Here is a 26,273-nt window from a genome sequence, read left to right as displayed (position 1 = left end):
CTGGATGTGATACCCTCTCCTTGCCTCCGTTGCACCTCAGCTGCAGCCAAACGGCCTCCGGGTAGCTGTTGTCCAGAAATCTTCCGACCTGTCATGGCTTTTGCGTGATCTGGTTGCTTTTCACGCAACACGGCCAAGGGTAATGCATATGTCCATATGTACAAGCATATTCGTAGCCTTCCGAGCGCTTGTCGAGGCTGGCCCAAGCCTTATCTGGGCGACCTGGCATGCCACGGTCTGCATCTCCATCAATTCAAAACACCTCTGGTTGTCTAGCTATGTACCGTAGAAGCCTAGAAGCTTCCTGTGTTAGTGGTGTGCTTAATCAGTGCCTTAAGACCGTTAGCTCCGGGGTCGGTACCAACCTTGGGGCCTGCGAAGCATCATCGGGGCGAGCTGGCTACCGTACGTGAATTCACAGCACATCACAACCACTACCCATCACTGTCGCTCCCACCACCCCTGCAGCTTGCATTTCCCATCCCAGGCTCCTCCGCCTCCATCTTTACGGAAATAAATCCTCGCAGCCATGGCTGACGCGCAGTCGGACGCGGATAAGGTAGCTTGCCCCACTCATGCAGTGTGAAACTACACAGCTGACGCTCTACAGATCCGCAACAAGCGTCTCGCAAAACTGGGGGGACAGTCAGCGGCTCCAGCTTCGCCAGGCACAGGCGAAGCTAGCGGTGCTTCAGGAGCAGCCTCACCTACGGTTTCGGCGCCTCAAACCGAACAGAGCTCGCCGGCACCTTCGAGGACGGAAAGTCCTAAGATCACCACAGCACCTCCGGCCGCCACACCCAAGCCTGCTCCGAAGATTAATATCACGTCAAAGCCATCGGTACCACAAAAGCGCGAAGGAGATAGTCCAGCACGCGCGTCGCCGCGACCTGCTGTGCGGGAGTCGACAGAGGTCTGGCAACACAGGACCCTCGGCAACGTTTTCAGGATTACGCTGGACGAGAAGAATACACATGATTTGCACGGCAACAAGCTCACGTATGTGCCTGGTGTCAAGGGAGATCTGGAGGATGGAGGCAGCCCGCTGCTATTCAGCACGACGGTGCTGGACCAGGCGATATTGGAATCTGCCACTAGCCAAAGCAAGCCGCTGGATTACCTTTTGGCTTGCTGGAAGAGGATTTCAAGAGGCACGAGAGGTGCAAGCTCTGCCGACAAGAATGATCCGGATAGAGCTGAGGTGCTCAGGGAGGCACGGAGACTCTGCATGAGCTATTGCATGTTTGCTGTAACCATGCCTGACATGTTTGGGATGGAGCCGTGGTCGATCAACCCACTTGGCCACCACTTGTTGGTTGACCCTGAGGATGAGCGAGGACTTTGCCATGACTTTCTCAATGAGGCTGTCTCGCGGTTCGAGGAAGACGAGAGCGTCAAGGAAGCGCTCGTCGGTGCTATGGAGCAGGTCAGCCGCGAACTCTCCAAGAAGAGCATGAATGAGGATTTCAAGCCTTATGTTTTGGTAAGTGTGCTGGGAGTCTATAATGGCTAGATACTGACTTTATAGGCTTTGCGGAACTTCTGCCAGTATCCTCAACTGGTTACCGCTCTCTCACAGTCTCTCATGTTTCTTCCTTCCGACCTGGATGCGGTTCGTCTGGAGAATGAGACACTGCTGGGTCCTTATTTCAGGCTTTCACCACTGCAGGCCGAGGTCTCATTGAACTATTTCTCGGATGCCAGAACCAGAGACAAGTCAGCCATCTACAATGCTCAAAAGGCACTCAGAATGACGCTGCAAACGCATCAAGATGAGCTCTTTGACATTGTCAACCGCTTCATACGGACCAAGGATGCACGTAGTAACATGCTGAACTGGTTTGCGGCGACGATCAACAAGAACCATAAGCGCCGTGCCATGAGGGTTGATGCCAAACAGGTCTCATCAGATGGTTTTATGAACAACGTGACAGTTATGCTGGATCGGTTGTGCGACCCCTTCATTGACTCCACCTTCTCCAAGATTGACCGCATCGACATCAACTACCTGAGGAGGGATTCACGTATTGATATCAGTGATGAGACGAAGATCAACGCCGACCAAAATGCGTCGGATGCCTTTTACAAGGATAAGGTTGGGGGTGAAACCAACTTCATCACAGAGTGCTTCTTCTTGACAGTGGCTGCACACCACTATGGAACAGAGGCAGCAAACAGCAAACTCACACAACTTCAGAAAGATGTCAAATGGATGGAGAAAGAGTTGGAGAGGTTCGAGTCGGAAAGGCACAAGTATGCTCACAATCCGGCTCAGCTGCAGCTGTTTGAGAATGCCCTCAAGAAGTACAAGGATGCAGTTGAGAGGAGCCACTGCACTATCTTGGCCACGCAAGGTGTTTTGCTGGACGAGACAGCCCAAGGGCGGGCGATGCAGTTCATGCGATATGTCATCGTATGGCTACTCCGCCTTGTCAGTCCAGGATACCCGCAGCAAAAGCTGATGCTCCCTCTTCCCGAGGATCAGCCTGAAGCATTCAAGTGTCTTCCTGAGTATTTCCTGGAAGACATTGTGGATAACTTCAAGTTCATCACACGCATGATGCCACAGATTGTCACCTCCACGCAATGCGAGGAGTTGATCGTGATTTGCATCACGTTCCTCCGCAACTCGGCCTACATCAAAAACCCATATCTCAAGTCGGGACTGGTCAGCATTCTTTATTATGGAACTCTGCCTTTCTATGGTAAGTCCAAGGGTGTGCTCGGTGATGTTCTATTTGCGTCCTCTTTCTGCACGGAGCATCTACTTCATGCCGTCATGCAGTTCTACATTGAATGCGAGAGCACCGGTGCGCACACACAGTTTTATGACAAGTTCAATATCCGTTACGAAATCTTCCAGGTCATCAAATGCGTATGGGGCAATCCGGTGTACAGACAAAACCTTGGCACCGAAGCCAGGTAAGTACCTTCTAGAATTTATGGAATCTCCACTAACGATTGTAGGGTGAATCTCGATTTCTTCGTACGTTTCGTCAATCTTTTGCTGAACGATGTCACCTTTGTCCTTGACGAGTCATTCTCGTCTTTCCACACGATCCACAACCTCACAAAGGAGCTTCGTGACCCCTTCCCTGGCATGGACGAGAACCAGCGGAAGGAGAAAGAGGAGGCTCTCGAATCTGCCAAGCAAAAAGCCAAGAGTTACATGTCTCTTACCAATGAGACTGTCAGCATGCTTAAGCTCTTCACCGAGGCGCTCAGCGGCTCTTTCACCATGCCAGAAATTGTGCAGCGTCTGGCCGACATGCTTGACTACAACCTGGATGCGCTTGTTGGTCCTAGGCAAACGAACCTCAAAGTCGAGAACCCACAAGAGTATGGATTCAATGCTAAGAGCATGCTTGCGGAGATTGTAGATGTGTATCTCAATCTCAAGGAAAAGGATGCCTTTTGCACTGCTGTCGCCCGTGACGGTCGCTCATACAAGGCTGAGAATTTCACGAAAGCAACCGGTATCATGCGTCGCTTCGCATTAAAATCGGAAGATGAGCTAGCGCAGTGGGAGAACATGGCCGCGAAGATTCAGGCCACGAAGGAGGCGGAAGAGCAGGAAGAGGCGGACTTAGGCGAGATTCCAGATGAATTCTTGGATCCGCTGATTTTCGATCTCATGAAGGATCCAGTCATCTTGCCTGTGAGCAGGATGACAATCGACCGCAGTTGCATTCAGTCGCACTTGCTGTCTGATCCGCATGATCCCTTCAACAGGAGCCCGCTGAAGATTGAAGATGTGATACCGAACACGGAGCTGAAGGAAAAGATAGCCAACTGGATTGCGGAGAGGAAGGCGACTCGTGCGGCTGAAAAGGCGGCCGCCGCTGGTAGTGAGCCGATGGACACGTCTTAGAGGTCACCATGGTTTAAATGGGTTGTTCCGTTTGCTATAGCTATCAGTCCTTTGGCGTCAACGAACATGGTAGAAGGATATGAATGATGACGCAACAGAAGCCTTGAGGGAGCTGTCGCAATGCTGGCACAGTGGAGGAATTTTAACTTTCAAAGAACTGGAAGAGCTGAGTAGCTTGATAGTCATGTTCAGAGTTTAGTAAAATATCTTTCGACAAGAACCAAAGCGTGGTAGTGAGCATGTATCCTTTCTTATTCCTACAGTTTGTACTTCTTTTAAAGGTACAAGTGGCATAAATCATTACTGCTTGAGCCGCACAAGGTGGCGCATTACTCTTCCTCGTCCTTCCTCTTGCCAAATGCATATGCCAGGCCACCGCCGACCAGGTTAGCCGCGCACAATCCCAGTGTAGCGCCACGAATGAGGCCTCTCGCGCCGAACTTGGAGTACAATTTCTGCAACACGATTTGGTCAGCTCATGATGCGCTTGCCACAGTCGCAAACAACCAACCTGCCGCCTTCTTTGCGCCAGCAGAATGTAAAGCCCACTCCACGCGGCCGAGATGCCGGCAGCGTCCTTTTTGTAATCGTTGAGGTTCAGGTAGCTGGAGAGCAACAGGACAGGCGGGAAGAGCATTGGTAGGGCCTGGAAGGGGCGCATATGCTGGGCGGTGATGAAGGTCGCGGTCAGAGTGGGCGGGAGCGAGTGCTCTGGTCTGGTTAGCTTGGGCGGGTGAATAAATAGTACAATTAAACTGACCGCCCCAGGCGCGCAGCGAGTGCACGACACCCTGCTTGACTTTCTCCTCTGTGGGTTTGTCGGCCATTGTTGTTGTACGTGGTAGAGACTGGAAAGATGTTACCGGGACTTTACAGTCGTAGGTAGTGACTTCATAGGTGGGCAAAACAATAAACCCGGGCCGCCCTAGACACCGCCCGCGACCGCGCCCCGGCAGCCGCTATCTGGCATCAAAAAGATAGGCTCGGGGGTGACACTTTAGCAACCAACTCTCACGCATCTGTTGCTCGCGCAGCTTCCAACAGCCTCTTCACCGCCTTCGACCGCGGTCCACGGTTTGGGCCGCGCCCCTCCTCGACGCCACGTCCCGTTCCGTCTCCATCGCACCACGACCCTTCGTTTCCTTATCCCCCACAGCAAACCATGTCCGCGAAAGCGAGCGGCGCCGATACCTCGGCCAACGGCAGCGCCCGCCATCGCGAGCACCACGACGGCTCCTCCGGCCGCGCCTACACCGTCGAGCAGAAGGCCGCCGTCCTGCGCATCCGCCGCTGCAGCCCCACGGCCTTTTACGAGATTCTCGGTCTCGAGGATGTCAAGACAACATGCACGGATGGCGAAATTAAGAAGGCGTATAGGAAGCTGAGTCTGCTCACGCATCCGGATAAGAACGGTTATGAAGGTGCGGACGAGGCGTTTAAGAGTGAGTCTTGCTCTGGGATCATGGCTGGTGGAGGAGCCTAGGCAGTCGAGGAAATACGAGGGATTCATGGGCTGACACTTTCTCGCAGTGGTTTCGCGAGCATTCCAGGTCCTCTCCGATGCGGATAAGAAGGCCAAGTACGACAGATTTGGCGGCGATCCAGAATCACGTTTCGGCGGCGGCGGCGCATCCTCAGCCTCGGCCGGAGCGTCTCCGTTCAGTGGATTTGCACGGTCTCCCGGCGGCGCAGGACGGGGACCCATGTTCGAGGAGGAGATTTCGCCGGAAGAGATGTTCAGACAGTTCTTTGCCGGGGGTATGGGTGGTTTTGGAGGACCATTTGGTATGTCACCACATTTCATATGTCTTGGGGCACGCGGGACTGCACAAGAGAGCAACAGTCGGGTTACCCGAGAGGCTTGTTTGGCAGTTTATGCTTCTCGACCCAGGAGATCTCCAAGAGCAAGGCTAACTTTTCTCCAGGCGGCGGTCTCTTCGACACCGGCCCAGGCTTTGTCTTCAACCTCGGCGGCGGCCCCGGCATTCGCGTCCACCAGTTCGGCGGCGGGCGACCTCGTCGCCGTCCCGCGACCGCGGCGCCCGAAACACCACAACCCAGCCTCACGAGCGCGCTGTCATCACTTCTACCGCTCCTTCTCCTCTTCGTCCTCCCGCTCCTCTCGTCCCTCTTCTCGGGCAGCACGGCGCCCTCCACGGGCCCAAGCGTGAGCTTCGAGCCCGTCGGTCCGCCCTTTACGCAGCAACGCACCAGCGCCCGTCTCAAGATCCCGTACTGGCTCAACCCGACCGAAGTTGAGGATTTCAGCCAACGCAAGCTCAAGGACCTGGACCGCACGGCCGAGATCCGCTATATGAGCAAGCTGAACTACGAGTGTGATTCTGAGCGCCAGCAACAAAGCCGCTTGTTGCAGGAGGCGCAGGGCTGGTTCTTCATCGACGAGACCAAGATGCGCGAGGCGCGTACTATGCCGATGAAGTCGTGTAAGAGATTGGGCGAGCTGGGATATGCCCGGAGATGAGGGGGTTGTTGAGTCATTGCTTTCCCGTTTTAACGCTTTTTCCTATTATTTTAAATTCCCTCTGTGTTGGGCGTGGCGTGTGGTGCAGACATGCTGGATACTTCTCCGGGCCGGGACGGGCCCGGATTCCCCCTCCGTCTCTACCTCTGTTCTCTTTGAGAAAGCGGTTTGGCGGCAGTTGGTTGAGCGAGCTGGCGTGTGATGTGTGGTCCTGAGCGAGCGGCATGTGGCATGTGGCGTGTGGCGTTGGGGTGTGGCGTTGGGGTGTAGCGTTGTGTGGTATCGTGTGAGAAGATACATGCTTGCATGCGAGTGCGCTCTCCACTCACTCAAGAAGGAAGGAAGCGCGCAATGGCGAGAAAGACAGGAGTGCAAGCAGGCTGACGGGCAGGCTATTGTATTGGACAGGCACTTTATTGAGTTGGACGAAAGGAAAGGATGGGGCGGATGAGCAATGCTGCGCCGCGAGCGCAGCAGAACTACCTAATGTATGTATGTACGTATGACCTCGAGACGTTTTTTTATTCTACGATTGTTCTTTTCTCGCGCTGGTGTTTTGCCTTTGGGTACGCGGTACTGCTTGCGTATGGAAGCTGTAGTGGTAGTGGGCATGGGAGAGGCGTGTTGGACTTGTAATATGAAGAGAAAGGGACAGTGTCTATACTAGTGAGTACATAGGTACTCGGCGAAGCCTTGCTGCGTCTGCTCTCTCTTCGTGCAAAGCGCTTCCGCGTCGACATTTCTGTTTCTCAGCTTCGGCTTCTTGGTCCTGCCATCCACTTTGCACTGGAAGGAGCGCTTTTGGCCTCTCTCTGCCCCTCTGGTTCTGGTTCTTCGGCCTCTTGGCCTTGGGTCTTTTCGTTTCTGGAGTTGGCATTTATTTCCGCGGCTTTATGTATGGCAATGCCATGCTTGATAGTGCTGGGGCTGGGTGATTAGTGTGGGGTGGTGGTTGGTCTGTAAGCTTTTAGTTTCTCTGTTTCTCTTCTTCTTTTTTTGGCCCTTTGCCGCCAACGCGGGTCGTATATATGACTGCTTCGACGCCTGAGCCCTCTTTGTTGACTGTCGGTCGCTCTCGTATACGCTTTGAGGTGATTGTGCTCTCTAGGCTAGGATGTCTTTGCCTGGGTCGTTGCACGGTGGTAGCTGTAAGAGAAAAGGGAGGGGGTATCGTGAGGAATCAAGAGGGAGAGAGAGGATGGGATCATAGGTTACAGTAAGTGAATAGGTCTATGATAGGACACTTAAGGGGCAATACGCGTCATAGCCAGCGCTCTAGTGAAGGCTGCCTACAGAAACGTGCGGCAGTGTCGTTTTCATACTGATAGCAGAACTCTAATCGCCGACTGGACGGAGAGGTTCATGTAGGTATGGTGAGTGCAACACCACTGTTATGAGTAGACCTACAGACAGGTAGACAGGTAGATGAGGAACATATGCGGTTAAACAAGCGCTGATGTGCCGCTCAGTAGTCAGTGTAGTCAGTGTGTTCATTGTCAATGCTCACTGTGCTCAGTTTATTCACTGTTATCGTTGTAATCGGTATACCAGTTTTCTCAGTGAACCTAATGTACTCTGTTCTCGGTGTCAGTGTACTCAGTGTACTGGCCTTATAACCATACTAACATATACAACCAACATACACTTCCCATATCCTTTCATGCGCATACATACACAGCTAGGTAGCTAGTCCCTTGTCGTACATGGAAACCACTACACACTCCTTCCGACCGATATCCCACGTCTCCGCTTTAAAGTAGTACATTGTCCGTTAAATGCGCGTATCCTTCTTCTCCACAGCTCTAAAAACTTCATGAAAACCAGCTCGCCGGCCACCCCCTCATAGCGTGACTAGACTACTCATTCCAACATACAAACTTAATATTTCCCCAAGCAATATAGATGCAGCTGAAGCAACTGACAACGCGTACTACATGCTCCCATCTGAAAGGTCAACACCGAGCCCTCCATACTTCCGAGTCCATTGTCCTAACTCATCTCCTCTTTAACATGCAATTGTGTGTCAGCAACTCCGTGTATAGCATTTATAAGCCCTGACATACTTAAGAACCTCTCCGCCCACCCACGTACACCGTGTTCCCACACATGCGCCAAAAAGCCAGAACCTACCTAGGAGAAAATGCATGAGTGCGCGCCAGCACGGCACAAGCGTGGCACAAGTACCTACCTGTCTATCCAAAGAGACAGACAAACAGGCAAACGCGAAGCAAACACACACACATCATGCATTCCAACCTACTCTACCCCACCACAACCACAATCACACAGACAAAGACACAGACACAAAACCAGAGACACAGCCAGGCGCGATCCCCCCAGCGGCAGCACAGCAACAGCAGCAACAACACCAACACACACACGACGCAGCGGCGACGCAGCGGCAGGTAGTCCAAAGGACGACCCATCCAGCTATCCAGCTATCCAGCCATCCAGCCATCCAGCCATCCAGTCAGTCAGCCAGCCAGAGACAACCCAAGCCAAGCCAACCCAACCCAACCCAACCCAGTTCATAACAAGAAAAGAGCAAGCGCAAAAAGAACAATAAAGGGAAGACATGTACCGTAACTACTCTACCCCTACCGCAAGCAAGCTCGCTCCACGCACCGCGTGCACCGTAGGCTGGAACTCAAAAACCAAGTCGAGTCAAGTGAAGAAAAGAACAAGGGTAGAAGAAGAAGAAGGCGAAGTCGCGTGCCGTGAACCCTCTGCGCTGGGCCCAGACATCAAGCAAGGCAGCTAGCATTCTCGACCGCCCGCCGCACCCCCGTCTCATGCACGCAGCTAGCTCGCTCACACCCACGAAACGAAAAGCAAGATCTCTGCTCCGCGACAAACGCGCGCTAGACACTCTCGTCGACGGGAGCATGTATATATGTATGTATGTAAGCAGCACAGCGGCGACAGGGACGACAAAGAACCTGGGCGGAGGGGGAAATGCCATGCCATGCCATGCCATACGCCATACCATGTCAAGCCGACGATGCGAGACCGATCTCAGCGCCCACAGCCATGCCTGTGCGCGTGTGCAATTCCCGTCCCGTCGCTGCGTCCATTTCGTCCTTCATAACAGCCAAGCCAAGCCAAGCAGGCAGGTCCATTCCTCCGTTCCTTCATCCATCCATCCATCCATCCATCCATCCATCCATCCATGCAGCAGCAAGCCCCTCCGCGCAAATCTCGTGTCTGGCCGTTTGTCCATCCGTCCCTTCGTGCACTCTAGCCCATCCCATCCATGCAAGCAAGAACGCATTACCCTAGCCTCCCCATTCGCGTGTCCCTCACGGTATAGCCCACCCGCTAAACAAACAAAAAAGATCGCCCTCAAGCCAAGCCAAGCCGCGCCTCCCCCTCAAGGAGCGGGGTGGTCCTTGACGATCTGGCGGATCTTCTTGTCGTACGCGGCGCGGTCCTTCTTGAACAGGTTGAACGCGTCGGCCTGCGCGGGCGACTCTGGGTTCGGCTCGTCCAGCAGCGACTGGATGCCCAGCAGGATCTCTTTGATGGTGATGGCGGGCTTCCAGCCCTCCTCTTCGTTCAGGATCGACAGACACACCGTGCCCGAGGGGTAGACGTTCGGGTGGAAGAGCGGGGGGACGAATTTGCCTGCGGGTAAGTTAGTAGGTGTGTTTGTGAGAGAGCGGGAGTGAGAGGCGGGGTGGTGGGGCGACACTGATAGTGCCTTCACCCGCCTGACGCGACGTACACTTGGGCGGCTTGGTGGGGTATTCTGCACGAGATTGTCAGCGTTTGGATCTTGGCTTGACGCTGCGCGGCGGCACACGCAAACGGCCTCACTCACCCTCCGGAAACGCGACTTCCAGCTTGAAGACGCCGCCTTCCCACAGCGTACGCTCCTTGCCGGGAATAGCACACTCCCACTTTCTCAGGTCCAGGACGCCCTGCGCGTTACGGGCTGGCTTGGCGACAAAGCCAAACGGGTGATCGCGACGCCATTGCTTCCTGCGGTATAAGTCAGCCGGCCGGCGGCGGCGGAGCAGGCAGGGCGAGCGTACCTCTCCTCTTGCAAACGAGTTTGTGCGAGCGACATGGTGGCGGTGGTAAGGCCAGGCTGTAGTTGTGAAGGTGGGTGGAGAGTGAGCAGCGAGCGGGCGGCGTGGATTGTTTTGACGCAGGCGGGGAAAGCCGAAGTTTGGCCGGGCCAGACTGTTTGTCGGGCGGAGCAGGGGCCGAGTGAAAGGGCAAGGGACAAGGCAGTCCAGAGAAGAAGAAAGAGAGCTGTCGCGCTGGCTGACTGCAGGTGCTGCTGCTCGGGACGCGGCCCGGCCTTCGGAACTTGCCGCCTCCCCGACCGAGCCGAGACGCTTGACGCTGCTGTGCGTGCTGGTCGCTGGTAGGTGCTCATCTAGCCGGGCACCTCTACCCCAGACTGTCTGATCGCAGGTAATTCTTCTCTTGTCAATCAACACAATGGCCGAGCCCCAGAAGAAACCTGATGACGCGACGCCCGCTCAGCGCGTCGAAGAAATTCCCGATCCCGACGAGGACGACCTGGACGACCTAGACGGTCAGTAGAGCAACACCTCCGAGACAACGCGGCGCCCCGCCTTGTTGTCGCCAAACTAGACAGTCTAGACACTCCTCTCTGACAATCCTCTCCGCGCATCAGATGTCCTCGACGAATTCTCCGCTACGAAACTAGACGACAAGCCCGCTGCGCCCGCCCCCGCCAACCCCGCCCCCGCACCTGCAGCGCAGCAATCCGCGGCCGCGCCCACGCTCTCAGCCGAACCCACCGATGATGACTTTGCCAAGCAGCTGCAAGCCGGTATGGCTGCCTTGTTAGGCGACATGGGCAATTCGCCCGAGATGCAGCAGCAGTTTGAGAGTCTGCTGAAAGAGCTGGAAAGCGAGGCGCCTAGCGCGGCAGCGGGGCAACAACAGGCTGGAGCCGAGAGCTCGGCGACGGGAGCGTCTGACGCTGGTGCTTCTAAAGGTAGTGGAACCAAGGCCGGCGAGGACTCGTTCCAGGAGCAGATCCGCAAGACGATGGAGCGCATGGCGACCTCGGGACAGCAGGCGGACGAAGCCGCGGCGGCTAAGGGCGATTCGGCTGACGACATATTGGCGTCTATGTTGGCGGAGATGGAGCGTGGAGGCTTTGGTGGTGAGGGTGTAGGCTCCGACGAGGACTTTAGCAAGATGCTTATGGGCATGATGGAGCACCTTACCAACAAGGATATCTTGTATGAGCCCATGAAGGAGCTCGATGACAAGTTCCCTGCTTGGATGGAGAAGAATAGGGAGAAGGTTAAGAAGGAGGATTTGAAGCGCTATGAGGAGCAGAAGACGCTTGTTCGCGAGATCACGGCGAGGTTTGAGGCGCCTGGGTATTCGGATGACAACCCCAAGGACAGGGAATATATCGTGGAGAGGATGCAAAAGGTACGTCTCCGCTGTGCTGTGCCGTTAACATTGTGTACTGACGCCGGACAGATGCAAGCTGCGGGTTCGCCGCCACCCGATCTTGTCGGCGACATGAGCGCTGCGCAGGAAGCGTTGGGCGAGATGGATTCGGGCTGCGCGCAGCAGTGAACATGCACAGATACCCAGCTCCGCGTGTTGTACAGAACAGTGTGATTGTCGAAATGCACAGTCTAAACCCCACCACCGGTGTATGCTCCGGTCTAAGTCGTGCTGAATGCTGTACATGGCCATGAACGCCAACACGGAACGCCAGATATTGCAGAAACAGCCCAAAAATCCACCAACTCGACAACCCTATGACATGTCCATGGCGTCGTAATCATGTTCTTCAGACATATGCTCTTGTCTTCCCTGCTGCTGTTGCTCTTCTTGCTGGAGTGCTTCCATGAAGATGCTGTCGTAATCGTCCTCATCGCTGCCATAGTCGAACTCGTCGCCAGCAGGAAGCTCGTCCTCCTCCATCATCGCCAGCAACGCACGCAGCTCTTCGTCTTCCTGGGCCACAACATCTTCGACCTCAGCTTCTGCAAGCGGAGCGGACTGGGTCAACCGAGCATTGTAGCCATACGCGTCCTGTTCACTCTGGCTACTCCCAATCATCATGTCATCCTCGTCATAAGCATGAGCACTGGCAGTTGGCTTCACGTCTTCTTCGACCTCGTCCTCTTCGTCCGGCTCAGGAAGAGTAGGTGCCGATTTCGCGAGCCTCGCCTCCCACGCCCGCTGCCGCTGCACGTAGTCCAGGCGCATAATCTATGTCACATCAGCCCGTCCCACTCACAACGCGACAGACTAGCAGCAAACTCACCTGTTCGCTCCTTCCCGCATACCGCCGCTCGTCGCGATCATTTGAGACTTTTCGCAAAAACAAGTCGCGTCGACGCTCTCGCGTCGCGTCTGCCGAGCTGCGCTGCATCAGGGGGTTTGGTCGCGCGGCGCGAGGCGACTTTTTCTGCGCGTCCATGGTCGTCTGGTTGGTAGGCACAGGCCGTTGAAGAACATTTGTAGACCGTGGGGCGAGAGGCGAAGGGCGCGTGGGCGTGTAAGCGTGGGGTTGGGGCTGTTGTTGCTGACCGAGGGGCGGTGGGGCGGACGAGGGCAGCCAGGCGAGCATGGTGGGTGCGGGAAAGCGGTGGGTAGTTTTAGACTGGGGGTGAGGTGGCTGCGCTTGCTGCGGATATGGCCGAGGGTGCTGTTCGTGCTGGACGGCAGGCGCGGTGTTGACGTAGGAGAGCGATAGAACGCGTCAAGGCGAGACGCGTCGCGCGCTAAAGTGGTCTGGGCGCGGCCTGGCGGTGGATGCCGGGGTGGAGGGTTCTTCCGAGGGCTTGGCGCTGGGGACGTCGGAGGTCTGCTGCGGCGCTGTCTCTCGCTGCATCATGATGGAATTAGGCTGCATTCTGGTATGTAGATTACACTGACGATACCAGGTGCTGACCACCTTACTGGTAAATGATGTGTTCGTCTTGGGATTTGGTCAGGTAGGCGCGGTTGGTATTCAAGGCCGCATATGTGTAGGCATCTAACATCCATCACCGTCAACCGAGATTCACCGTCTGGCGAGACAGGGAACGATACAAGCAGTTCCTACGGAATGCTCCTTGTCTAGCTGCAAGCCTAAGTCCTAGGTATGAACGAAAGGGTCTTAGAGCACACACATACTACAAACACCTGAACTGGATTTCTTCTTCCACTCCGTACAAGCGTCAGTATCTCGTTAGGCGGTGAACCTCGCTTGATGGTGACGGACGTTATTCATAGGTATCAGTATCGAAAAAGCCAAAAGAGCTTGGTAATGTGGTCCGGGATGCGCTTCGAAGAAGACATCTCCGCGGAGAAAGCATGGTTCTAGAAGCACAAAAATCAATATTCCTCTCAACGAATGAGGAATTGTCGAATGCTAACACCCGCAATCTAAGTCGGCACTCCCAACCGCATCGATGCCTGTAACAATCACGAGGCTGCGCGCTTCTTGGCCGCCGCAATCTCCGCCCTCTCCTTGACGCATTTCGCCATCGCATCCCCGACCTCCGTTCCGAGTGCCTGAAATCCTTCGATGACGCCTTCCCGATCACCCTCTCCTGACTCCTGATTCATCTTCCACTTGCCGCCCATCCTCTCCACGTCGATCTGGATGCCGATGATGGCCTTCTTCCTCAGGTCAATATAAGCCGTTGGCGCGTCGCTCGTCTGCCACGGCTTGTCGTATCCCATGATCTGCGTCTCCCCGAAAAGACTGAGGTCAGAGAGCTGCTTCGAGAGAAACACATCCGTGGCCGGGTCCTTCGAGTCGAAGAAGATGGTGGCTTTGCCATAAACTTGTACGGCGGAGTAGTCCCACGTGGGCACCGTCTTGCCGGTTGCGGGCTTGGTCTCCTTGTAGAACTTGGGCGTGACGTAGTGTTGCACGGGGCCGTTGAATAGGACCATGACTTCTTTCTCGAGGCGCGGAAGGGTTTCCTTGGACGGGCCTTCCGTGACGTTCTCGATCATGGCCTTGGTTTGCGGGTTCGCGCGAGCCATGTGCCCACGCAGCGTGCCCAGCTCCGCTTCGTCGTTTTCATCCTTGATGTCTAGAATGAAAGGAATGTGGCTGGACTGGATGGTCGGGTAGGTTTGAGAATCAATGGCCGTGGTCAAGATTCCTAGCGGGTTGGCGCGAATGAATTCGCGCAGCGAAGGGATGTGCTCTTCTGCGTGGATGCTGGGAAGGTACATGGTGTCCAGAAGCTATGTAACGCTCAAACCAAGCAAGAAGGAGCCAATCCGAGGGGCCTTTTATAAATCAAGCCCATGAGTCACTCGGCCGTGCGGGTGGATTCGTTGTTAAGTACTGATACCGCGCGCAGGGCGCTAACGGCGGAACCTCGGCATCAGCCTACAGACATGGCCTATTTGAGTAATTTTACCAGAGGGAACAACATCGAACATAGCCGGCAATCAGCGCATCTGTGGATAAGATTTGTATGGTGCGGAGGGCAGCCACTACAGCCGTAAGTCTTTGGATGTTCCACGATTTCGCTTGTCCTTGTGTATTGCATCCGAGAAGGTTTGTTCGCTGTCTGTATGTCATGGACTTCAATGATTCACCTATAGTGAAACATCAAAATGTAAGCCAGGCTCCACCTCCGCTCAAAGCCTACTTTGCATCTGCCGCGTCCGGCGTCTCGGCGTCCTCGTCTTGAGCCTCGACTGTCAGTTCCTTCACTTTCCTCTTCTTAATCCCTCCCCCCTTCCTCGGCTCTCCCTGCACCCCCTCCCACTCCTCCATTATCGCATCTTCGAGCTTCGAAAACTTCCTCTTCTCTTCAATAGGCGACACCTGATAGGTCTCGCGCGGGAGGGATTCTTCACGGCAAATCTTGGTTCGCGGACCGTCGCCCATATCCGGGAATTCTACAATTGGCGACGGGTCGTAAACCCCAGTGGCTGTGGATAGTGGGCTCAGGTAGGCGGAAAACGTGCGAGAGCGAGAACTGCAATCGTGTTAGAAACACCACCATGGGTCCGTCCATATTACTCACAGGAGACTCGTGTTGCGCCCGTAGTTGTCAGCTTTGTTGGGCTCTTTCGGCTCTTCTAGCTGTTCCGGAGCTTGCGACTTTGCTTGTTGCTGTTGATCTGGCGCCGTCGCCGCGGCGGCCTGCGTCGCGAGGGCCTCGTCGAGTTTCTTTTGAGATTCAGCCATGGTTGTCACAGTGCTCTCAACGTGGACAAGTGTTGACCATGCGGTGGCTCTTGGTAGTCGGAAAAGTGTGTCTGGAGAAGGCTGGAAGGCTAGAGGCTAAGGTGCCAATGTCAGGTCAACGACAATAACCAATGCGGGACTCAGATTCCAACCCAAGGGAAGTGAGGTCACTTACTGGTTGAGTCGACCCGAACTCTTTGTGGTTTTCCCCGGTTCTCAACTATACCTGAGAGTTACTATGCGACCGGAGGTAGCGGGCAGTCGCGTAACCTCTCGGCTTTGCAGCCGCTCACTGTCATTCTATGTCAGCTCAACTGAAGGTAGTTGGAGGCAAACGATAAGCGATGTGTAGAGCGCACGAAGCAGGGCATGAAGGAATAATTTACCTTTATCGACGCGTCAGCTCTGCTTGCAGTTGGTGGGGCTGGCGCGTTGTTGTGGAGAAAAGGAAAGTGGACGAGTGTAGGGCGCCCGGGCTCTGACGGAGCCGGTGACGAGCACGGCCACATGGGGCTTTGGGTCACTATGAAAGGGCGCTTTGAGGGGGGTGAAAGTATGCATGGGTTCAGACTGCAAAGAAACGCAGCTAGATTAGGAGCTATCCGTAGGGCTTACTGATATTTTTTTTCAAGTACATGTTAACATGGTCGTAGATTCGGTTGCTCAAAGAACCTAGAGTGACTTGAATACCTCTGTCGTTCGAAATACCGCCATTTCCGACCCCAAAGTTGCAAAGAAGGCTATATTCGTAAGCTCAACGTACCCCCAAGAAGCACCGTCGCTGGTATCAAAGAATTCAAACGCAAAGAGTTGTGGATGTAGATGTCATTTCTTCATATCTCTATCTATAGGTGGGTATATCGTCCTCCGTCTATCCGAAGCAGAAATATTCAACTCCTTCTAAAATATTCCGTCTATCTTGATCTTTCTCTGCGGTCTTCCAATTTGTGAGGCTTTTCTCCATAAAGATATGGCGATACGAGAAATAGCCAAAAGCCTTCAATAAGCGGTATTGCATCGGCTTCGACCTCTAAGTGCTAGTCATGAGGTTCTCATTGTGCTTAGCACTAGGCATGCCAGCCTGGTCGGCCTTGCGAATGTCCCTCGCGCCGGGAGTGAGGTACATGTTGTCGACTCCGGTGAGCTCCTCACCCTCGGGAGGTACCCAGCCCTTGCTCTTCCAAGGCTTAACGTGGAAAATGTACATGGTATCAATCTCCTCGAGCGATCTGCCTTGGCTTTCGCAGACAAAGAAGAAGACAGTCAGGAAAGCGGCGAAACAGCAGCCTGCGAAGATGTATCCGTAGCGATAATCGATTGCACCGGCTAAAAAGAAGTTTGTTAGCCTTGTTCTTAAATTGCAATAGCAGCGACTGGGTGTTGATGGTCGTGAAATAAGGACTCGTGGTGGTGGACCCTTAGCGGGGGAAATCCGGGGTAGCCACGTGATCGCCCAAAACAACCACATCTCAAGACCGCTCAACACCACCACAACAACTTACTTATGTATGGAGTAAAAAATGATATCATAAAGTTCCAAGTCCAATTTGACGCAGTTGCCAAGGCCATGCACCTTTCGTCAAGTTAGCTGGAGCTTTGGTATGTTTCTGAAGTAGCCTTCGTATTTTTGAAGGATAATTCAATCAACATGTAAAAGACTTACTTCGCGCGGTACCTAGTAGGATAGATTTCTCCTACAACAGCCCAAGCCATCGGTCCTCCGGAGGTGTTAATAAACAGTATATATTGTTGTAAAAGTCAGATAAAACTTACCCCAGGTGGAGGCGAACGCAGCAATGAAGAGGCAAGCGAAGACGATTAAAGCAGTTCCCGCTTTCGGTGTGTTCTCTGGATTCTCTTGGTCTAAAACGAAATGGCCGACAGACGAAAACACCTATAGTTCCATTAGTAAAAGTGGGACATCGAAAACCAAGGTACTAACCATAAAGCACATGAACATCCATAGGGCGCCAATCATCAAGCAGGGACGGCGACCGAAACGGTCAACAAAGTACAACCCGGGCCAAGTGCAAGCAAAGTTGACTGCGCCAAGAATGATGCTCGTAACGAAACTGTCATTCAAGCCAGTGGCCTTAAAGACAGTGGTTCCGTAATAGAAGAAGTAGTTGGCGCCGACCATTTGTTGAAACATCTGAATAGCGACTCCGAGGATGGTGCGATAGGCCATGCGAGGTCCGGTGAAGAGCTCAACCCAGGTCGGCGCGCCACCTCCAGCTCTCTCGGCATCAATCTTTGCTTGGATCTCGTTGATTTCATTGTTGACGATCGAATGATTCTCTGAGACACCGTAGTTCCTGGCGATAGTCCTGCGAGCCTCTGCCTTTTTTCCACGGCTGTACTCCCACCGAGGGGACTCGGGGAGGAAGAGTATACCACCAGCCATGATTGCTGGCCAGACAAAGCCGATTCCAATTGTCACCCGCCAAGACGGAGGACCACTTAGAGACTTTGTTCCGAAGTTTATAAGGTATGCAATAAGGATACCGGCTGTAATGGCCGCTTGGTAAGCAGAAACGAGAGCTCCTCTGATCTGTCTTGGTGCACTTTCGGACAAAAACAGCGGAGTAAGAAGCGAAAGACCGCCGACTCCCAGACCGGCGACCCAGCGACCAAGTGCCATTTGATACCAGGTGCTGACCGTGCAGATCTGGACAATAGCTCCGACGCAGAAAATAAGATTCCAGAAGATAATGGAGTATTTGCGACCAAATTTATCGGCAACCGGTCCAGCAATGAGTGCGCCGATGAGAGTACCAATGCTTAATAACGCAACGATTACACCTGCAATAGAATTAGAGGTTGTTATGGATAGATGAGCTCCTAGGGAAAGTGGGCTAACCTTCGCGTGCGTTGCTGAACTTTGGGCTACCATCGGCATCGGTCTGGTCGGCAAATCGTTCCAAAAAGTCCGTCATAGCCGTGAAACCCGAAACTGATTGAGAGGAAAGGTTAGTATGTAGTATTGCTATGTAAGGTGCATGGGATGGAGTTGTGGTATATACTTTGGCCCGTGTCGTAACCGAAGATCTGGGGCACACTGTTAGTTCGTTGCGCAACACTATTAGAAAACCGAACTTACAAGTCCTCCGAAGGAAACCAAGACACCCATGTATATTGTGCGGAAACTGAAAATGTGTAACGGTCCATTGTCCTCTTTTGCCAACTCAGTGTCGAGGGCGGAGTTGGTGGCGGGGTTGTCTTGAACGACACCTCCAGCGGGAGGGTCTTGCTCGCGCCGAGATCTTGTTAGGAAGCCCATGCTGAACAGCGGAATGATCGGGAGATGTCAAGACAAATCTGCTACTGCTCATGGGGAGGAGGGGCCCCGTTATGTAGCACGCGGCTCCATGCCTCGTCACGCCGAAATTCTCCCATCAAGTATCAAAGACCTTGAACCGTTGCATCCTATGGTCGGACTCAGCACCGATGGGTGCCTTCTTTCAAGTGCGAAGACGTCATCGACAGTGGCAGCTGAATCTCAAACGCAAGGACGTTGGAGGGCGAAACGGGGTGGTTTAGCGAACCAAAGCTAATTTGATTGGCTGAAATGGTCGCCCCTACGTCAAGAATTTTGATAAGAGATTTCAGCGAGGCCCGAAGTGACAGACAGACCCACAAGCAAATCTCCCCCACGGAGAGTCCCCACCAAATCCCCAGCCCACGGTCGTTCTCCGGTGTGGGAGCGAAAACGCACAACCGGGGAGACGCGAACGCTCCATCGAGTTCATCAACAACTCTGTGGTGTTGCACTTCTGGCCATCTTTAGGCAGAATATGCAGCTTTTGAGAGATCATCGCGAGCCCTGTAAGGCGAAGCGCCGCCGCCACAATCCGTCAAACCATCCCGTCTGCGCCAGAGCCGCAAGCCATTCGCATTTAGCCGGCAACCGGCTCAGCCAAGGCCCGCCAGCCGACCGTAACTGACGCCGTCACTCCTCCTTCGTCGAGTACGAGTAGTTGGCCCTGTCCGTGCAGCCTCCGGCCATCGTCATACCCCCCCGAAGCGCATGTTTCGCCTTTGCCTTGATTGGCAGTAACTACGAGGGTGGGAGGAGTGCTCGGATGTTTGCGCGGCCGCTTCGATGCCCAAGACACAGTAATCCCTCAAGATTTGCGGGCGCCTGGGTCGCCTGACGCTCGACTTCCGGTGCTTGGGTTACAGCCGATCCCCTCGAGACAATTGTCAGCTTGCGGAGATGACCTTCGTACCCTGGCACTCTCCGCGCGTTGTCCCCGCGACCCCACGCGGCTGCCGGAACATGCCCAAATGCCGGGCGATCTACAGGCCATCCAAAACTTCAGAGTCGACACTCCATCATCCCTTGAACATGGCTCCAGCTGGATTAAACAAAATCAACTTCTTTTACTACGTTGAATATGAGTACACCTGCACTGCCACGCCGACAAGTTGACTTTCAACTGCCAAATCCTTTCACAGAAAGGCAGAACCGGAAGGATGCACGCCAACGTCAGCAGGAACCGTCGCGATCCGTGAGTTACCGTCTCAACGCGAAGAACAGCCTCGGTGTACCGCGGTAGCTTGCAGACTGCCTTGACGGCAATGACTGCTGCATCATTGCCTCCTTCTTACCATTTCAGGTAACGAATACACTGGAGACTTCATCTTTTGATTTGGTCTTTTTCGCACGCCACAACAATGCTTCAAACAGCGTAGTTTGTTCAGTGAAAGACTATACTTGGATCCGTTTTATATTGGTTCCAAGTTCCTACTTGCTACTACATGGCCAGACAAGCGTTCCTGCATGCAAGATACGGCCCGGTAGATCGGTCTTGGTGCATGTCACCGGTAACAGGCTAAATTTAACTCTTGATCCGTGAGTTTAAGCTGAAGATGATCTCCAGGGAAGAGCAACTTCAGCTCACAAATAGGGATGTATGTTTTTCTTCATGCGTTACGCCAGCAATGTTCCCTTCAACTTAAAAGTCCAGTAAGTCATTCTTATCTTAGTTTTCTTTAGTTAGTTCCATTCATTCGCCCGGCTTCGTTCTGTTCCCATATACATACTAACAAATTACCGGCCACAAATAGGATCAGCTCTAAACGTATCTAACTATAAAGACAATATTATGCCAATCCTAGCCCGCATATAATCCAGACTTATGCATTAATATCGGGTAGAAGAAACGCAACCGAAGAGATCTTTATCTACTTAACATAGAATCTATCGAGAAGAAGAGAGAAAAGACAATTTAGCAACGTAGCACTAGCCTTCCATCTCGAACATACTCTCCAAAGGTCTAAAAGCGTGACAATTCGATATTGTTCCAGCTAGTCTAATCACAGAGAGTTGCATCCTAGACTTGGAAGCCATAATACTTCAGAACCAGTCTAAGTACACCAAAGTACCGATGTACAAAGCACTCCCGGATAAAACACATCGCAACGTATACCATACGCAAATATGCATTTACCTAGAATTCAGAATTACACCTCCCAACCCGCCGACAATAAGGACTTTTAGTACTTCCCACTACGTTAACGATTCAACAATATGGAAACAGATTAAACTCTATCTACAGCCAAGACACAATTCCACAACACCTTTATATTCACCAATTTCGACCAGAGGATAGGTTAATACCACAAACAGGACTGGCAGCGAACAGAAAGGAACAACGAGAAACATTTACCAAACAGCAAATACTTTAAAAACAAGGGAAGTTATAATAAAAGTAAAACGACACCCTGATCAAGATCGATACAACTTAATCAACTTAAACTGAAACTTAGAGCCTAAGTTAAGTTAAATCTTAAGCTTTAAGTAAGCTCTAAGAGTTGTAACAGGAATACATAAAAGAAAAGTTAAATGAGTCTTTTGTACAATAACTACCCAGGTAATCGGTAACGCATTTCGCAGAATCTTCACTACGTCATCTTTATATAAACACAATAACTAAAAGCAACCACCTCACCAGATGTTATATCGATATTGCTGCTATCATCAGTCATATTACCAACGCCGATGGTGATCTCTTTCTTATCCTCAGCTGCCTCGGCGTGCTTCAGAACATTTGTCTTCTTCATCATCATCTTCATCTTCATCTTCTTCTTCTTCGGCTCCGTTGGGTAGGAGTTTGTACTCGTCGCTAAGCATCATAGTGCTCGTCGGGGGCTTTTCTTCCTCTCCTTCCTACTCTATCTCTATGTCCTCTCCATCACCATCACCTTCACCTTCTCTATCGCCGCTCCTTTCCTCGTAGGCTTCGAGCCTTCTGTTTCAGGATCCCCTTGTCTTCCCATTTCATTATTTCTTTCTTCTATCTGCCATGCGCCACGCTCTCCGGATGCTGGCTAGGGGTGCCCCTTTTCCGCTCGCGCAGATGGGGTCTTCCCTGGCGGGCACTGCTCTCTGCTGGGATCTCCGGCCTACTGCTGGGGCCGACGGCGTATCGGAGGGGATTGGAGGAGTCTGGTAGTGGTGATGGTGGTGGTGACGGCAGAGGTGGTGCTGGAGAGGAGGGGTGGAGGGGCGGTGCGGGTGTAATGCGGGTGCAGGTGCAGATGGTAGTGGCTACAAATACATCGATAGTATTGTGCGGTAGAAGCTGCAAGTATATATATATTTTCTCACTCCGTTCGTGATATCCACTGGTTCAGTCAATCAACAGCACAATCAAATACACCACCACCACCACATTCACTAAACCCACATTAAAGAAGTTGTATCCCTCTCCGCAAAGACCCACCATCACCTCCTCCCCTCTACGGGGCAGCGAAAACCCAGCACCACATCATCACTCAGCCAAACCCAATTTATACCTCAACACCCTCAACACAACATCAAAGAAACATCCCTCCCCACCAACCCCTCTGCACGCCATCTGGGTAAAATGCTGCACCAACGCTAGCATGTTGGGATCGATAACGGCATAGGAAGGGGTGGACGCTACTGTGGAAGATTGTTGCTAAGTGCCTGTGGAACGGTTGTGTGGGTCCGAGGTTATTGTAACTAGGGTGATAGTGCTAGAAAAGACGTTGGTGCGGTGTGTAGTATACTGCTGCCTAAGAATGAGATTGGAGGATTAGATATGGGCTAAACTGTACGTTTTGTAAAATGCTCAGCCGCCTAAAGATTTAGGGTAGTAGAAGGATACGAATGCGTTTATAGAAACCGTTCATATTCTTGACAGCAGTACCAAAGCACAGGAAAAGATATCCAGGCTTGGAACTCCATGACCTACTTCCACTCCCACGCAGGACATGCGCACTAGCAGCCCAGGGCCCAGGCCAGTGCGCACACCAAGCATAGCGCCCCCGTTAGCGCCATGGAGGATCAGCTGGCTAGCTACAAGCGGCGTAGAAGGCGGCCTTGTGTGAACGACATGGGTGGGTTCGTCTCAACGAATATTTAATTTTTGCCGCACGGCTATGCGTTAGTCAGCTATCGTGTGTCAGATCTGTGTTGGTAGATTGCTTGTTTACTTGCTTGGTTGCTGCTGTCGTGGAGTGAGAAGGACGCTTCTGCTGCCAGTTGTAATGTTGTAGAGTGCGTCTCCGGCAACGGGGTAAGCTGGGTTTACCGGGCTTCGATAGTGTTCCTACCATCAAGGGCAGTGACTACAGCGCGCCTGTCAAGAGCGGCACGTATCAGAGGAGTTGAAAGTGTGATGAGCGCAGAAAAAACAGCGGAAGAAAGGAGTATAGTGCGCGTAGATTCTCTTTGTAAAGGCAACATTGCGTGTCTAGGGAACGCAGCCTATCGAACGCCGGATCGGAGCGGAAGTTCAAGGGATGATGAAGAGCTCGTCGTTTTCCTCTGCCGAACATCCGTATCGACGCTTATCCAACCCTTAGAACAATGTTTGCCAAAGTCGCCGATAGCTTGCCGATCGGGGTGTAAACAAGGGTGAGATGTCGTGATGGCGTGGGGGAATGTTGGTAACACGGTTCGGACATCAAGGACAGTCGCCAGTGGTTGGACGTATTCGAGGAGCAGCGTTCGGTACAGTCATCGTGGGGTATCCGGTGGGGCCTGTTGGAGTCATTCGCTGAGTTTGCAACACAAGCTGTCATCTTGTGGAAGGGGTGTCCGATGGGTTCCGGCTGGCTACAGCACAGCTATCAGCGTCTCGCCAGTCCGCAGACGCTCTTACCCTTTGTTGAAGCTCGGAGTTGATCGAAGCTGATCTGTGATGGTGAGGTGTCAAATTCATCTCCACGTGGCCTTATCAGAGGAATAATTGGGTATCAGCTTTATTTGATTTTTGGATGATACTGCTCTTAACTCCCTAAAGCAATCTCGTATGCACCCCAACAGCCCTATTCGTTGATGCCAAGTCGGTCGGGTATAAGGTGGCTTCAGCCCATTGCGGCCCTTTTGATCCTTTCCCTCCTCGCCATAATAGCAATAGCTTTTCGTCTCAATTCCACATGAGAACAGTGCCAGACTCCAGATCATCGGGACACGGCGTTTCCGCTCGTATCCGTGACCGCTCAGCGAATTCGTGACCGTTTGGCATCAGTGAGTCGTTCCTTGCTCAAGATTCGATATCTGCATCCTCTCCCCGCGGCGGCGGCGCAGGCAATCAAGCGACGAGGCTGGCGCCGCCGGACTCGATAGCCTCAATCTCCGACTCGCTCCAGGGCAGACGCGCGAAGCGGTCGGGCAGCTCGCTGCGGTCAAAGAACTCGCCCTTGGCGGGCTCAATGGGTCCGAGCGCGGCGCCGGGCTGGCCGCCGATGTTTCCGCCCGAGTAGTGACGCTTGGTCAGCGGGCCATGCTGCTGGGCCTTCTGGCGGTAGCTGGCGAAGGAGTCGGGGAGGCTGTTGGTGGGGGAGGCAGGGTGGGCGTGCGGCGTGTGATCGATGCCTGCAGAGGCGGGTTAGTCGGCTTCAGAGAGAGGGCGGGGCTGTGCGAGGCTACGTACCAGTGGGAGTGCTTCGCCTGCCGAGGAAGCGAATCATGGGCTTGTGCTGGAGGAGACGGCGGGAGGCGCGGAACATTTTTGCGGTGAAATGTGTGGTGGTAGTGGGTGTTGCGGACGGGAGGATGCAGCAGGTAATAAGCTGCGGGCTCGGGAGTTTCGAGGGTTCCGGCGGAGTATTTACGGGCGAAGCTGGTGGGGCTGTGGGAGGATGGTGGTGCAGGTTTGGGTGACGCTCGGATCAGAGGTGGGAGATGGGAGAGAGAGAAAGTAGTCGAGGTAGGCGCGGGTCGAGAGAGGGAATTGGATATTTAACCGTGGCGGGCCAGTGGAGTGGGATGGCTTGGAACCAAGGGTCTGACCTCACCAGCGATTGTCGGCGCAAGAAGATGATAGTGGCGTGAGAGTGGGCGCTGCCAAGGTGCCGCCGTTCTCAGAGCAAAGCAGCCAAAGTCAGGAATCTCCGGCAGCGGCTCTCTGATTTTTTGGCGTCATTCGCATCACCTAATCTCGCGGCCGGGCCACCCACCCCACACCCAAGTGCGGAGTTGCACGCGAAACGCTTCCCGAATTGCTCATCTTTTCCACACCATGCATGAGCTTCTGCTCTTCGGTCAGGTGCCCCCATCGCGCCATGAGCAGCTGCTCAACATCCTCGCCGGTATCGCTGGCATGCAACCTCAGCGCTCCATCCAGCGCCATGTAGTCTACAAACCCCAGCGCGCCCCGATGCGCCGCCAGTACGCCCAGGGTGCCAGCCAGAACCTGCCCACCAACCAGCGCCAGCAAGCCCAGAACCCCCTCACCAAGGACCAATACTACTGGCAGATTGTCAGAGACGTCCACGAGGCCGACTTTGAAAACGGCCCCGACGCGCCCAGGAATGGAGACCAGAAGGGCTGGGCGACGCTGTTCCAGGACGTGCCAGAACCGGGCAAGAGACCCGCGAACCTGCGGTGGACGCAGACTACTGACATCTCGTCGGGGAACGCACACGCTTTCATGAAAGCCAGTCTATACAGGTACAGGTGTATCATTGTGTAGTCGTTGCGCGCAGCTAACCAAGCTCAGGTATGTCTCCGAATACGTCGACGAAGGCTACCAGTTAGTCCACAAGAATGCAGTCATTCTATTGCACCGCATATTGCGTTTCCCCAACCCCGATCCGTCCATAGACCATCCTTTGGAGAAGCTTCCGCCATTCAACAACCTTGAGCCTTTGGACAAAAGCGGCGGTTACGTGCTCCAAGTGACCGTCACATTACAGGATGGATACAAGCCGGAGACGCTCGAGAAAGGCAATGCTGAAATAATGGCGTTCAAAAACCTCATGAAAGGTGTCGTGGAACTCGACGCTGCAGACAGGCTGGCCATGGACACCCGAGTCAAGCCCATGACTGAAGAAGAGGAAATTGCGGCCGAGAGAGCGGCAAGAGAGCAAGCACAGGCACAATCGCAGGCGGTGCCACCGTGAGAGGAACGCAACACATGGCGAAGTCGACATCTGTCAGGGGATCAACATGCTCTGGTGGGTCGTGAACAGCGTGATATGAAGGCTGTGTTGGTCCGCTATATGAAGTGGTGGCCGAAGTCGGCATGAGACTCGTTTCGACATCGATCTGGAGCGGGGAGCACCATGAGATCCAAACATGCAAACCCGGTGCGAAGCGTAACGTTTCGCTCTCAGAGCATCAACTCCAAGGATTCGATAGCACTTAAACCACAAGAATTGTGCGACGGTAAGCAAGCGGGAATTGCTCTACCATAATAATTAGCCATATAAATGAAACATGCCCACGGAAGGGACAGTTGCGCTAGTGCACAGGTGAATGAGTTAGAGTTGCGTGTATCGTCAAATGG

At 53.4% G+C, this 26,273-nt stretch overlaps 12 protein-coding genes across 12 annotated transcripts; 5 read left to right on the top strand and 7 right to left on the bottom strand.

The window, feature by feature from the left end:
• Positions 1–529: 529 nt before the first annotated feature.
• Positions 530–3,871, top strand: K452DRAFT_297659 (uncharacterized protein; the record flags this gene model as incomplete). The annotated part of the gene is made up of 4 exons (XM_033542046.1): positions 530–559; positions 611–1,483; positions 1,529–2,922; positions 2,968–3,871. 4 exons carry the CDS (start codon positions 530–532, stop codon positions 3,869–3,871), a joined length of 3,201 nt encoding a protein of 1,066 aa, XP_033398065.1.
• Positions 3,872–4,200: 329 nt separating this feature from the next.
• On the bottom strand, positions 4,201–4,698 carry K452DRAFT_297658 (uncharacterized protein; the record flags this gene model as incomplete). The annotated part of the gene is made up of 3 exons (XM_033542045.1): positions 4,201–4,326; positions 4,383–4,582; positions 4,632–4,698. 3 exons carry the CDS (start codon positions 4,696–4,698, stop codon positions 4,201–4,203), a joined length of 393 nt encoding a protein of 130 aa, XP_033398064.1.
• Positions 4,699–5,033: 335 nt separating this feature from the next.
• Positions 5,034–6,353, top strand: K452DRAFT_226614 (uncharacterized protein; the record flags this gene model as incomplete). Its single annotated transcript, XM_033536837.1, has 3 exons — positions 5,034–5,313; positions 5,402–5,660; positions 5,777–6,353. The coding sequence occupies 3 exons, from the start codon at positions 5,034–5,036 to the stop codon at positions 6,351–6,353; spliced, it is 1,116 nt and encodes a 371-aa protein (XP_033398063.1).
• A 2,121-nt stretch (positions 6,354–8,474) lies between these two features.
• Positions 8,475–9,141, top strand: K452DRAFT_286777 (uncharacterized protein). The gene has a single exon (XM_033540362.1). The coding sequence runs from the start codon at positions 8,494–8,496 to the stop codon at positions 8,917–8,919; it is 426 nt and encodes a 141-aa protein (XP_033398062.1). The 5' UTR covers positions 8,475–8,493; the 3' UTR covers positions 8,920–9,141.
• A 582-nt stretch (positions 9,142–9,723) lies between these two features.
• K452DRAFT_226627 (uncharacterized protein) lies at positions 9,724–10,422 on the bottom strand (the record flags this gene model as incomplete). Its single annotated transcript, XM_033536840.1, has 4 exons — positions 9,724–9,977; positions 10,078–10,101; positions 10,174–10,334; positions 10,388–10,422. The coding sequence occupies 4 exons, from the start codon at positions 10,420–10,422 to the stop codon at positions 9,724–9,726; spliced, it is 474 nt and encodes a 157-aa protein (XP_033398061.1).
• Positions 10,423–10,802: 380 nt separating this feature from the next.
• Positions 10,803–11,927, top strand: K452DRAFT_226694 (uncharacterized protein; the record flags this gene model as incomplete). The annotated part of the gene is made up of 3 exons (XM_033536848.1): positions 10,803–10,899; positions 11,002–11,777; positions 11,829–11,927. The coding sequence occupies 3 exons, from the start codon at positions 10,803–10,805 to the stop codon at positions 11,925–11,927; spliced, it is 972 nt and encodes a 323-aa protein (XP_033398060.1).
• Positions 11,928–12,113: 186 nt separating this feature from the next.
• Positions 12,114–12,933, bottom strand: K452DRAFT_297654 (uncharacterized protein; the record flags this gene model as incomplete). Its single annotated transcript, XM_033542044.1, has 2 exons — positions 12,114–12,572; positions 12,628–12,933. The coding sequence occupies 2 exons, from the start codon at positions 12,931–12,933 to the stop codon at positions 12,114–12,116; spliced, it is 765 nt and encodes a 254-aa protein (XP_033398059.1).
• Positions 12,934–13,540: 607 nt separating this feature from the next.
• K452DRAFT_286774 (uncharacterized protein) lies at positions 13,541–14,554 on the bottom strand. The gene has a single exon (XM_033540361.1). The coding sequence runs from the start codon at positions 14,535–14,537 to the stop codon at positions 13,773–13,775; it is 765 nt and encodes a 254-aa protein (XP_033398058.1). The 5' UTR covers positions 14,538–14,554; the 3' UTR covers positions 13,541–13,772.
• A 404-nt stretch (positions 14,555–14,958) lies between these two features.
• K452DRAFT_308035 (uncharacterized protein) lies at positions 14,959–15,507 on the bottom strand (the record flags this gene model as incomplete). The annotated part of the gene is made up of 2 exons (XM_033543128.1): positions 14,959–15,295; positions 15,344–15,507. The coding sequence occupies 2 exons, from the start codon at positions 15,505–15,507 to the stop codon at positions 14,959–14,961; spliced, it is 501 nt and encodes a 166-aa protein (XP_033398057.1).
• Positions 15,508–16,321: 814 nt separating this feature from the next.
• Positions 16,322–18,826, bottom strand: K452DRAFT_248983 (uncharacterized protein). Its single transcript, XM_033538121.1, has 8 exons — positions 18,608–18,826; positions 18,531–18,555; positions 18,368–18,460; positions 17,450–18,309; positions 17,281–17,401; positions 17,171–17,225; positions 17,010–17,080; positions 16,322–16,833 (listed from the first exon to the last, which is right to left on the bottom strand). Exons 1-8 carry the CDS (start codon positions 18,785–18,787, stop codon positions 16,538–16,540), a joined length of 1,701 nt encoding a protein of 566 aa, XP_033398056.1. The 5' UTR covers positions 18,788–18,826; the 3' UTR covers positions 16,322–16,537.
• Positions 18,827–23,729: 4,903 nt separating this feature from the next.
• On the bottom strand, positions 23,730–24,804 carry K452DRAFT_286772 (uncharacterized protein). Its single transcript, XM_033540360.1, has 2 exons — positions 24,417–24,804; positions 23,730–24,358 (listed from the first exon to the last, which is right to left on the bottom strand). Exons 1-2 carry the CDS (start codon positions 24,490–24,492, stop codon positions 24,075–24,077), a joined length of 360 nt encoding a protein of 119 aa, XP_033398055.1. The 5' UTR covers positions 24,493–24,804; the 3' UTR covers positions 23,730–24,074.
• A 125-nt stretch (positions 24,805–24,929) lies between these two features.
• K452DRAFT_318004 (uncharacterized protein) lies at positions 24,930–26,217 on the top strand. Its single transcript, XM_033544117.1, has 2 exons — positions 24,930–25,435; positions 25,485–26,217. Exons 1-2 carry the CDS (start codon positions 25,005–25,007, stop codon positions 25,885–25,887), a joined length of 834 nt encoding a protein of 277 aa, XP_033398054.1. The 5' UTR covers positions 24,930–25,004; the 3' UTR covers positions 25,888–26,217.
• Positions 26,218–26,273: the final 56 nt, after the last annotated feature.

This window comes from Aplosporella prunicola, assembly GCF_010093885.1.
Source record: "Aplosporella prunicola CBS 121167 unplaced genomic scaffold K452scaffold_11, whole genome shotgun sequence".
In the NCBI taxonomy this organism is placed as follows: Eukaryota; Fungi; Ascomycota; class Dothideomycetes; order Botryosphaeriales; family Aplosporellaceae; genus Aplosporella; species Aplosporella prunicola.
The sequence above is the reverse complement of the archived record's forward strand: the minus strand, read 5'-3'. Positions and strand labels throughout refer to the sequence as shown.

Excerpts from the sequence above, each read along its gene's own strand:
- K452DRAFT_318004 (XM_033544117.1), top strand. The coding sequence starts at position 25,005 with ATGCATGAGCTTCTGCTCTTCGGTCAGGTGCCCCCATCGCGCCATGAG. Across the intron at positions 25,436-25,484 it reads ATGAAAGCCAGTCTATACAG|GTATGTCTCCGAATACGTCG; the intron begins GTACAGGTGTAT and ends AACCAAGCTCAG.
- K452DRAFT_286777 (XM_033540362.1), top strand. The coding sequence starts at position 8,494 with ATGCATGAGTGCGCGCCAGCACGGCACAAGCGTGGCACAAGTACCTAC.
- K452DRAFT_286774 (XM_033540361.1), bottom strand. The coding sequence starts at position 14,537 with ATGTACCTTCCCAGCATCCACGCAGAAGAGCACATCCCTTCGCTGCGC.
- K452DRAFT_248983 (XM_033538121.1), bottom strand. The coding sequence starts at position 18,787 with ATGGGCTTCCTAACAAGATCTCGGCGCGAGCAAGACCCTCCCGCTGGA. Across the intron at positions 18,556-18,607 it reads TGGTTTCCTTCGGAGGACTT|ATCTTCGGTTACGACACGGG; the intron begins GTAAGTTCGGTT and ends AGTGTGCCCCAG. Across the intron at positions 18,461-18,530 it reads CGGTTACGACACGGGCCAAA|TTTCGGGTTTCACGGCTATG; the intron begins GTATATACCACA and ends CCTCTCAATCAG.
- K452DRAFT_286772 (XM_033540360.1), bottom strand. The coding sequence starts at position 24,492 with ATGTTCCGCGCCTCCCGCCGTCTCCTCCAGCACAAGCCCATGATTCGC. Across the intron at positions 24,359-24,416 it reads CAGGCGAAGCACTCCCACTG|GCATCGATCACACGCCGCAC; the intron begins GTACGTAGCCTC and ends CCGCCTCTGCAG.